The sequence below is a fragment of the Puccinia triticina genome, chromosome 10A, assembly GCF_026914185.1.
Source record: "Puccinia triticina chromosome 10A, complete sequence".
Taxonomy (NCBI): Eukaryota; Fungi; Basidiomycota; class Pucciniomycetes; order Pucciniales; family Pucciniaceae; genus Puccinia; species Puccinia triticina.
This window is the reverse complement of record NC_070567.1, coordinates 1,725,212-1,737,068: the sequence shown is the minus strand read 5'-3', so window position 1 is coordinate 1,737,068 and position 11,857 is coordinate 1,725,212. Positions and strand designations below refer to the sequence as shown.

The following is an 11,857-nucleotide window of genomic DNA, read 5'->3' as shown; positions in this document are numbered from 1 at the left end:
GTCACAGTGGTTAGTTTAGTTACAGTGGTAGTTTAGTGGTATTTTAGTGGTAGTGGTAGTGGTAGTGGTAGTGTTAAGTTTGAGTCAGTAGTAGTAGTAGTAGTCAGGAGCTCTAGTAGTAATTAAAGTGCCTTATCAAGAGATTGTTAAGGAAGAGATTATTACCAACTTCATCAACAACAATTATAATAAGTAGTAGTAGTGTAGTAGCAACCAGGAGCTCTAGTATTGATTAAAGTGCCTTATCAAGAGATTGCTTAAGTAAGAGATCATTACCAACCTTCTCATCAACAACCCAACATCAACAACAATTGTATTTTACATAATTGATCCCACTGGATTACATTATCCCTCCAGCATCAGAAGTTGTAACAGATCTGCAAGAATAGTGATTTGAGGAATCTAGGTCTGATAGAGATTACTATACAAAAGTAAGATCTATCTTGGAATCAGCCACATCTTTATAAATATTGATTACAAGACTCTTAGTTATTTGCATAGTACCATTAGAGGGGCAGGTCTTTCAAACCACCCGTAAGTTGTAATAGCCTTTCAACCTATTAGCAATTTATTTCCCCCTCAGAGGATATTTTCACCAAATAAACATTTAAGTGTCCCAAAAGAGTCCCTACAACGGCCCGAGCCGCCGGGAGGATTTTTGTGACGGACGGAAGATTGCGGGTGATGCAAATTTGATCACCAGAAGTATGGTTTCCTGTGGGGCTGTTTCGGGTGGTATAGATAGTTCTCCCATCACTTCCCACGACTTATTTTTCCAAAGGCCAACTCCACAACTATTGACTTATTTTGCTAAATTTTACTTGCCAGCCGACGTTGAGCAAAAGGATGTTCGTTTGATTGATGGCATTTATTGGCACAACTATAGGGTTTTGGTGCCCGCTTCTTTGCGCACGAGAAGAATGATTATGTATCATGATTCGCCGGCGGTGGGCCACCCGGGAATAGCACGGACTTTATCGACATTAACGCGGACCTTCTCTTGGCCGGGTGTTAAAAGCTTGGTGGTTCAGTATGTCAACAGTTGTGACTCCTGTCAGAGAGTAAAGGCGAGGTGGCGGGCCCCGGATGGAAAGTTGGTTCCAATTGTGGCGGACCCTAAGCCGTGGAGTGTAATTGGTATAGACTTGATTGTTAAGCTTCCGTTGTCGGGGGGCTTTGAGCAAGCTGACGCATTTTATGCCTTGTAAAGAGGCCTCATCCTCTGCAGTTTTGGCGAGCTTATTTAAAAAGAATATATTCCGGTTGCACGGTTTGCCGGACAAAATTGTTTCGGATAGGGGTAGCACATTTGTTAGTGAGTTCTGGAAGGCGCTAATGAAGTCTTTAGGTATTAGGTCGGCTTTGTCGGCTGCTTATCACCCTCAAACGGACGGGCAAACTGAAAGGATGAACCAGGTAGTGGAAGACTATCTTCGGCATTTCTGTTCTTATTATCAAGACGATTGGGATAAGTGCCTTGATATGGCGGAATTTTCCATAAATAATGCGGACTCCGCCAGTTTGAAGATTTCCCCGTTTTTCTTTACTTATGGGTTTCATCCGCGGTTTAATATCTTAACTGAGAATACTGGACGTAAAGGTTTGGATGATTTTTTGGTAGATTTACAAGTGACTCAAGAAACAGCGATGGACTGTTTGTGCCAAGCGCGGATCAAACAAGCAGAGTACTACAACCGAGGGAAGAGAGATGCGCCCATTTATTGCAAAGGGGATCAAGTGTTGTTACTACGGAAGTTCATCCAATCAAGGCGGATTAACTCTAAGCTCGATTATAGGTACATCGGACCTTTTACGGTGGTTAAGATGGTGGGTCCAAATGCGGTACAGTTGAATATAGCTTTGGATTATCCTAAGCTACATCCGGTATTCAACATTTCCTTATTGACGCGTTATGTAAGCCCAGACACGGTGCAAGGCCGTTTGTCTGATTTAGGTATAAAGAACAAATATTACACCGACGATCAGGTTGTGGATTGGTCGAGAATAAGGTCAGTCCTTGATGTTTGAAGTGCGGCAAAAGGGAAGTTTGATTATTTGATATCCTGGTCAAATTCTACTCCAGGGGAGGACACGTGGGTCTCTCAAAATCATATTCCTGTTTCTGCTAACAAATATATAGAAGAATTCCGCCGTCTGGCAGAGTTGCAAAATAAGAAAAGTAAGAAGAAAAGGGTTAATTAACATTTGATGATAGTAGGCCGGGCTTATTTTGTAACGGCCCAGGTTGGATTGTATGACTAATATTAATGGGATATTCGTGCTGATTAATCTCTGAATATTGTTAGATTGCTTTTCAGTTCGATTGGCATTGGGATTTCTCCAACGAACGTTGAACGGTTATCATTTTCATTGGCTATGACGTGGTTTATCTTTTCGATGATGTCATCATTTATCTCGTCACTCTGTTGGTTTTGTTACTTCACTCGGTTGTTCTCTTTCCCTCTTTCTTCCTTTCTTTTCCCATTGGGATATTCTTTGTTATAGTTTTCCTCACATTATATTTTGTTATCCGAGAATTCAAAGACCCTTATAACTCTAAACTCAAAATATAAACCACATTTATATCATCATCGTGACCAAGAACTCTAAATCTTAAACATCCTAAGTTTATTAAACAAGCATTCGGCGAACTATCCTCTCGGGTAGTTTCATAGCCACTTATAGCAAACTGTTTAGTAGGCCAGGCTTCACACAGCGGCACATAGCGTTTGGTGACTGGCCAGAAAGGTTGAAGAAAGATGTACACCACGGCTGCAACCAAACTATTTTGAGTGGTATTTGAAACCACTCAAGAAAGTTTTCAATTGAATCCAGATTGGACGTCGGGTCCCGGCCCCCGTGGAAACCACTTTGAGAAGTTTTGCAAGAGTTCCATGAAATAGTTTCCATGCAGTTAATATTCGGCTTTCAAAACCGGCAACGTTGGCAGGCGGTTGTTAAAACGGTTTGCCCGGCAAAAAACGTTCCCTGGTTTGCCTGAAACGTTCCCAAATCAATTGAATTTGGTTGCAGGTTAGCAAAACCTTTTGGAACCCAAAAACCAACGTTTTCAAGACGTTTTGGACTCAAATGGAAAAGTTGGATAACTTGGGTCAAACGTCCTATCTGGTGAAAAACGTTCTCCAGAACTTCCAAAGTTGATCAAACGTTTGATCAAACTCAGCGCCCGCCCGCGATTGTTGGTCAAAACGTTTGAAATTATGCCCAGCTATCCTGCTGGGCGGTCGGAATTATTTGCTGGGCGCAGACATTTGGACTGTTGCTTTACTTTACACACTAAGGGTCTTGAGTATCTGGGTTCAATTGCAGGGGTTGAGGGTAACAATCATAACAGGGAAGGGTGAGGGTAACAACCATAACAGGGAGGTGCATACAAGTGAGATAAATGGGAGGGAGGGTCTGTGGGGCTACTTAGTCAAAAGGTGGAAGGAGGGATGAGATAGGACCCAAAACTAGGCTTCACTAAAGTTGTCCGCATTGGCTAGCGCCAGGGTTGCTAAGTCTTCACCTCCTTGCCGATGTAGGCAGCAATTTCTTCTTCTACCTCCGCGGCTGTTGGCATAGCACAGTCAGCTGCGGTGACACAGTCAACGGTCTTTTTGCCATCCCAGAGGGCTGCATCCTTGCAAAGGATGAGCCGGGCAAAGCCAAACCTGTACATTGGCGATTTGACAATCTGGAGGGCGAGGTCTGCGTCAAGCTGACTCCAAAACGTGTGCTTCTCACCTTGATCGTTTCGGGCGATTTGATTGAGGTTGAAGATTAGGCGCATGTGAGCAAGTCGTGCTTTGGCAGGGGCCTTCACCTCTTGGAGTATGGTAGCGGGATCGGAGTCCTTGTAGCGGGGTAACATCGCCGAGAATACGCTGGTGACGAGGTCGGACAACTGCGGGACTGGAGCAGGCGGTTTGCCAGTTGTGGGGAGGTGATCTTGGAGCATGCTGACAATCTTGTGCTTGTCGGCCTTCAGCGCAAGCGTGATCATTGAGTCAAGCTCTGAGTTCCATTTGGTGTCGTCTGCATAGTTGGGTGGGAGGTTGAATTGGTCGGGGTGCTTCTGTTCATGCTGCCTAATATGTGGCAAAATGAGAGCCAATGATATTTACCATTACCACCTATTAATTGCTTTAATTTCATCCACCTATTATTTTCATTCATCTCATCTCAATATGTTCTGTGGTTTTATCATAACATCCATTTGCCCTCATTATGAGTGCAAATGGATGTTGGTGTCAGTGTTGTTATTGCGAGTAACTATTTTTTTATTGCGTCAGAGAAAGACAAGATAGAGCCAGAGAGAACCAACAAGAAAGATATAGGAACAGCTGGCGTGATATTCAAGAAACAAAAACAGTACTTAGTTACTTGCTATGAGAAGAACGACAGGGACGTATTTGCCATGAGAAGAACAACGGGTGGCTGTGAGAATAACGGCGGCGTGGGGGGAGGAGTACAAGAAACTAGTTACTTGCTATGAGAAGAACGACAGGTTGCTGCGAGAATAACGATGGCATGGGGGGGGAGGAGTACAAGAAAAAATGGTGTGAGGGGTGAGTCAAAAGTAAGAGATGGGGGGGGGAGTAACAGAGTCGTCGGGGTCGGCCACAAGCTCTCTGGCAAGTCTAGAACCATTCATGATTTGTCGAGCCGGGCCCCACAAGAAGCCAAGGTCGAGTAAGTTCTGAAGGGACACGTCTTCGAACGCCGTCCAGTGGTAGATTCGGTGTTTGTTGATGATTGCCAGTACCTTGGGGTCCTTAGGGGGGAGCTGGCAAATGGTTAGGAACATCTCAATAGTTATATCGGAGGCCGCAGTCACCGCAGGGACGGCTGGGGTGGCTTGGCCGGTTGATGCGCCTGGAGTGGCATTGAGGGCTGGTAACGTTTGGGTTGCTGGGACCTCTGGGGTTGCCGCCGCGGCGGGGATGGGTGGGGGGGTAGACGCGGCTGGGAGTGCTGGGGCGACAGACGCAGCAGGGACGGTCGGTGCTGGAGACGCGCGGGACTTGTAAGTATGGGCACCAGGAAAAAAAAATAGTCACTTGATGACAAGTGACATCATGCCAGCTCCAGCGGGCTACCCACCATCTACCCACCATCTACCCATCATCTACCCACCATCTACCCACCATCTACCCATCATCTACCCACCATCTACCCACCATCTAACCAGTTTAAGAATTTCCACAGGAGATCCTCAGTTCTTGCTGGGCACCACTGATCCCCATTTCTGATACTCAGCTTTAGCTCCCAGCTTATGCTCAGCTTTGGTGCCCAGCTCATGCTCAGCTTTGTTGCCCAGATCAGAACCAGTCCTGGCCCAGCTTATTTTCAGCTTTATTCCAGTCATGGCTCAGCTTAGACTCAGATTAGGACTATCATTGGCCCAGCCAATGCTCAGCTTTGGACCAGTGTTGGCTCAGCTGATTTTCAGCTTTGGATAAATCTCGGCCCAGCCAATGCTCAGATTCTGAGTCTGACCACTCCTGTAACAGCTTATGCTCATCTGTGGACCAGCCTTGGCTCAGCTGATGGTCAGCTGTGGACCAGCCTTGGCTCAGCTGATGCTCAGCTGTGGACCAGCCTTGGCTCAGCAGATGCTCAGCTGGGGAACAGCCTTGGCTCAGGTGATATTAATCTATTGAATAGTCTCAAAAAATCTGATACTCAGCTTTGGAACAGCCTTGGCTCAGCCAATGCTCAGCTTTGTACCAGCATTGGCTCAGCCAATGCTCAGCTTTTGAAATATTTTGGCCCGGCTGGTGTTAATCTTTGGAACAGTATTGTCCCAGCTGATCCTAAGCTCTGCACAAGCCTTTTCCAAGATGATGCTCAGCTTTGGACCATTGTTGGCTAAGCTGATGCTCAGATTTGGAATATTCTTGGTCCAGCTGACACTTGTATTTGTTTCAGGCTTGGAATATCCAATGCTCAGCTGTGGCCCAGGCTCAGCCAATGCTCAGCTTTGGCCCAGGCTCAGTCAATGCCTACTGCTCAGCTTATGATGAGCATCAGCTGTTCCTGGGAAAAAATTTGGATCAGCTGACTGTGCCACATTGAGTGCTCTGGTGCAGTCCTGCAAGCTCTACAAGTGCTGGTGGAGCAGACTTGGAGCAGCGCTGGAGTAGCTCTGGAGCAGAAACCAAAGCTGCATCATGTCACTTGCCATCAAGTGACTATTTTTTTTTCCTGGTGGGGGTGGCCAAGAAAACATGTCATCGTCCGCCGGGACGGCTGCGACGGCTGGGGCGGTAGAGGCGGCTGGGAGAGCTGGAGCTGCGGCAACAGAAACACCAGGGACGGTCGGGGCAGGAGACGCGCAGCTCTTGTAAGTGTGGGGTGGCCAAGAATACATATCTTCATCCGCCGGGACGGCTGCGACGGCTGCGATGGCTGCGACGGCTGGGGCGGCTGGGGCGGGAGACGCGGAGATGCGGCGTCTGTTGGTTGGCTTTGTGTATTTGGTGTCTTCATGACATTTGGCGGGTTGGTCTGTCCGGATCGCAAGACCGGGTAAGCCTCTGCCCCTGTTGCACTAGGGAAGGAACGAGGGGGAGGGGGATGGTGTTGGATAGGTTAGTCAGCATTCGTAATAAACAGAAAACAGAAAAAGACTCACTATTAAGGTCAGGAAAGTGTTGGATTGGAGAGAGATTGCCTTTGTATCCATCTCAAGGGAAATCCAGACTTGGTTCTTCGGCGGCGCTTCTAGAAGTTCCGCCTGGAACGTGCTAAACCTGTTTGAGTCGAGTACTTTCATGGGCACCTTGGCCGACTGATTGATGGCATATTTCCAAGTTAAAATGTCCATGAAGTCGGCGTAAACGGACACAATGTTGATCAGATGAGGCATGCTTGCCCCAGCCTGTTGCATGGACTGATGCATGACCCAACGTTTGAATGAAGCGAAGTCGAATTGCGTCAATTGGGAAACACTGAGCTGGAATGGGGCCAGATATGAGTCCGTGTCAACCATCCTGTAGGTAGGGGCTTCTTTGGCGGTTCTGTGGCTGTCGGCAGCGTACTGGACTCTTGCGTAGAGTTTGTGCCGGACGTATATTGCGCGCAAGGACCAATCGGCCGGGAGCAGGTGGCCAGCAGGAGGGCTGGTTACCCCTTCGACATCCAACGATTCCATGTCTAACTCTTCGATGTCCGGATTTGTATTGGGCATTTCGGGAAACGGGCAGCGGAGGTGGTTGAAGTCGGATGCGGCAGGTGGCTGTGATGGTGGTGGGTGGAGGGTCGCGGGCAATGACAACACAGACGGTTCAGTGATTGCTGATCGGGGCTGCGGCGGAGCAGAAACGTTTATCAAAATGTTTCAGTATGCGCAAACGTTACAATGACCCTTTTGGGTCGGTGTGGTAACCCTGTTCCTGTTCATACTATCACCCTCATATCACCTAAACCCTTCATAAATACTTCATTATTACTTCATATTCAGATTCTACACCCCATTTTACCCCTAGTCACCCACTCATTTCACCTAGGATTTCCAAATGGATCAGCAGTTATTGGCATGTATAGTTTTGGCAGGTATTTTCTTCATACATATCCTTAGCATTATTACATACATCATTCATTAGTATCATAGCTACATAGGACTGCAGATCTTACATAAACTGCATTACTCATTTTCCTCTTCATATGATATCAGCAGTACATTCCTTCATAGCTCTTGTAGTTATTATCAAATGCTCATCATTATTTCATATTCTACATAGTTACCTTTCATGTACACTCCTTGGTCATTGCACCTCCATCATTACTGCTCATCTTCAGATATTGTTACTATGTGCTCATCATGTATCACCCCCCTGTAGTACTTCTCACATATATAAACACCCCTCTAGATGTTGTGTCCCCATCATGCACTTTCTACTACATCCCCTCTGTAGCACCTTTTAAACATCACCCTTATATGCACTTTCTACTACATCCCCTCTGTAGCACCTTTTTAACATCACCCTTATATGCACTTTTCACCCACTACACTTTGTATGCACCTCTCCCCCCATACTCTCTGTAGCACCTTTACACATCACACTTAGATAAACTTTCATCACCATAGAAATATATCTCCCAGCATATATCTCATTTCACATCTCAGAGTGACTCCCCAAGAGCTTCTGCTTTTCTCCCCTTCTCACTTCTCCTCTCTCACTCAGTAGGATTGATACACCTCAAACTCATAGTGTTAAAGTCATCTAAGTCAAAGAAAATCATCAGCCACACCCTTTTCTTTTTCTTAGTGTAACCCTCTCTCCATCAGCATTGGTCAAGAGGGCAGCCTCACCAGCACCTGTAGCCTCTTCTACATTATTAGTAGTGTAGTTGACTATTTCCCCTCACAGCTCTTTCCTGATCTTTTAGGAGTTCCACATTGGGGGAACGATTTGGAAACCTCATAGAAATGTTCACCCACACTGGAGGGTTTCCGGGTCGTTTCAGAGTGGTCAAGGAAACGTTCGAACATGTCAAACGTTTGGTTACGGCTTGAGGAACGTTTCCAATAAACCTTACGGCTTTCTGGCGCAATGAACGTTTGGGGAAGTGAAGACGTTTGTGGGAAACGTCTCAGAATGGTTGAAGGCGGGTGAAACGTTTCCAGAACCCCATAATAACTGTGAAACGTTTCCGTAACCGCTTGTTAACCTCAAAACCTCTGCAAAACCGCATTGTAAGCGTGAAACGTTCCCGGGTGGCTGATCTGCACAGGGAACGTTTCTTAAACCAGACTTTAACCTCCAAACGTTTCAAAAACCATGCTCTAACCCAGAAACGTTACACCTTGGATTCAAGAAACTTTTCTTGCAGCCGTGGTGTAGAGCGCCTTCCAGGACGGGCAGCATGTCGTTCACTCCTTCCTACCAAACCTTTGTTCCCCTCAGCTAAACCCCTGACTTCCGCGGGAGTCTTTGCAATCCGTCAGAAAAGATCCTGGTTGGGGAAGTGGGGCGGTCCTTGATATGCAGTTGGCCGTAGACAAACCGGTTGATTGACTGTCCTTGGACTCCTAGAGGCTGCTGCTCCTTGCGCCGGGTGTTGCTCGGGTCCTGGCTGGCGGATGGGGAGAGAGTGTAGTCCAGTTAGCTGAAGGTCTGGAGGCCGCGGGTCACGCCAAGAGCGCTGGATGAGGAGCCGAGTGGTGGGACTTTTGCTTCCAATCCCGCTGCATTGATGCCGTCTGACTTGTTGATGATGAGTCCAACGGTGTGTGCGCGACTCATGGAGGAGGACCCGAGCCACCTTAAAATGTGTCACAGATTGGCTCAACTGGTGATCCAACTGTTGGTTTGCGGATAAGCAATTGGGATATGTACTGACGATATGTACATCATTCCCTTACAACATGTTTGTGCAGGCGTTCCAAATTGGTGTGCGCGGGTACATACAATCTAGAGTATTTTTCGAGAGGAGGTCATAGCAAAGGGAAACTTTTGGGCCCCGTTTGGACGCCCGGTGTGATATGATAAATTGCAGCATAGAATACATAACACCCAATGTGAAATCCAACTGTAATAAACCCAATCAAAAAATCATCAGATTTATAACATGTCTGTTTGGACATCCACTCCAGAATACATTTGAGTCCATTTATGACAGGACTGTTTGGCAAACCAAGGCAGGCAGAGCTATATATGTATGTAGGCTGGAGGAGTACTTACTACACACCCTCTTGATGACCGGTCAACCGGTCTCAAAGAGGATGGACACAGCCTCTTGATGACCGGTCAACCAGTCATCGAAGAGCACACATCAACAGCTTCTGGATGGCCGGTTTGACAGGCCATCCAGAGGACACCCTCTTGATGACCGTTCAACCGGTCATCGAAGAGGACTTCACCTCTCAATGACCAGTCAAACGTTCATTGAAGAGCACACCACCACCTTGTGATGAATAGAGAGGGATGAGTCCCTCTCAATGACCGGTTGACGGGTCATCGAAGAGGACTTCACCTCTCAATGACCCGACCAGTCATCGAGAGGGACACTATGTACACCCTCTGGATGACCGGACCAGTCGTCGGGAGGGACTCTACACCCTCTCGATGACCCGACCAGTCATTGAGAGGGACTCTACACCCTCTCAATGACCGGTCAACTCAATATCCAGCCAACCATCTTGATTTGAACGGTCATCGAGAGGGACTCACCCCCTCGATGACTGCTTGACCGGTCATCAAGAGGGACTCTAGACCCCCCTGATATCCGGTCGTTCTTGATGACCGGTCAAGCAGTCATCGAGAGGGATTCTACACCCTCTTGATGACTGGTTGACCGGATATTGAGAGGGTGTAAAGTCCCTCTCAATGACCGGTCAAGCAGTCATCGAGTGGGATTCTACACCCTCTTGATGAGTGTAGAATCCCTCTCGATAAGACTGGTTGACCGGATATCGAGAACTCACCCTGTCAATGACTGGTTGACCGGATATTGAGAGGGTGTAGAGTTTCTCTTGATGACCGGTCAAGCAGTCATTGAGAGGGACTCTACACCCTCTCAATGACCGGTCAAGCAGTCATTGAGAAGGATTCTACACCCTCTCAATGAGTGGTTGACCGGTCATCAAGAGGGTGTAGAGTCCCTCTCGATGACTGGTCGGGTCATTGAGAGGTGAAGTCCTCTTTGATGACCCGTCAACCGGTCATTATCGAGAGGGTGGAGAGTCCCTCTCGATGACTGGTCGGGTCATTGAGAGGGTGTAGAGTCCCTCCCAATGACTGGTCCGGTCATTGAGAGGGTGTAGAATCCCTCTCAATGACTGGTCAAGCAGTCATTGAGAGGGTGAGTCCCTCTTGATGACCGGTCAAGCAGTCATCGAGAGGAACATTGTGTCCTCTGGATGGCCTCTCCAATTGGCCATCCAGAGGTTGTTGTGCCCTCTTCGATGACCATTTGACCGGTCATCGAGAGGTTGTGTAGTACTCCTCTAGATGACAGTACATATAGCCATTTATCATCCGGAAATAGAGGTCAGGACCTCTATTTCCGAAATGGCTGGGGGAATAAATTTCCCGTCATACCAAGTAATGAATTTTATGGCCGGCCCAAACACATATAAATGAGGTGTTATACCCCGAGCCCCCCCCGGTTATAAGTCGCGCAATTTATAACCAAAATTGGGGCGTCCAAACGGAGCCTTGGTGTTTTGAAATCTTCAATCTTCAAGTCAAGTCAACGGTCAAGTTAGATAGCGGGCGGGTCAACAACGTCCATTCCGCCACAGCTGGCCTTCCCTGTTGAATTTGCACTGATTGGAGAGCAGCCGTCACCAGCCCCCCTCTGGCCCCTTCCGCTTGGAACAGGCCAGAGGGGGTTGACCCCGGCCCCTTTTTGCTTGCGCCTCTGCACGGGCTGGGGGTCAGACCGTCAGTCCAAGGCATTTACACCCCATTTATAAACAAATATTTGAGTTTTATTTTGAAAGTATTTGAAAACAATTTTGAAACAAAAACAAAATCAAAATGAAAGATTTTTGATTTCAAAAATCTCTTGGGCAAGCTTCAAACAACAGGGTGCACATATAAACCTTTGTGCATCCCTGACCGAGTAGCCTGCCGGAGTGGGTAGGCAGGGGTAAGATATCTGTGACACGGGCCAGAACAGCTGGAATACAGCTCCAGGACCGGAGCTTGAACCGGATGCTCCGCTGGCCCAGGAGGTTCCCTCGTGTGAGTACAATGTTCCTTGCTTGCCAAAGACCTCGGCAAGCAGGTCAAACTATGTACCGGCACCAGTTTGGACCAGTAGGTCCAACGAGTCCTCGGAGCGGCCTGTCCGAGCAGTTCTTGGACATGACCATCACCAATTGGTCCATCTGCTTGGACAG

The 11,857-nt window shown here is 47.5% G+C and overlaps 2 protein-coding genes across 2 annotated transcripts; both read right to left on the bottom strand.

Moving 5' to 3' along the window:
- Positions 1-4,811: 4,811 nt before the first annotated feature.
- Positions 4,812-7,195, bottom strand: PtA15_10A196 (uncharacterized protein; the record flags this gene model as incomplete). The annotated part of the gene is made up of 3 exons (XM_053160348.1): positions 4,812-4,977; positions 6,234-6,556; positions 6,641-7,195. The coding sequence occupies 3 exons, from the start codon at positions 7,193-7,195 to the stop codon at positions 4,812-4,814; spliced, it is 1,044 nt and encodes a 347-aa protein (XP_053024332.1).
- A 1,720-nt stretch (positions 7,196-8,915) lies between these two features.
- PtA15_10A195 (uncharacterized protein) lies at positions 8,916-11,244 on the bottom strand (the record flags this gene model as incomplete). The annotated part of the gene is made up of 2 exons (XM_053160347.1): positions 8,916-9,080; positions 11,236-11,244. 2 exons carry the CDS (start codon positions 11,242-11,244, stop codon positions 8,916-8,918), a joined length of 174 nt encoding a protein of 57 aa, XP_053024331.1.
- Positions 11,245-11,857: the final 613 nt, after the last annotated feature.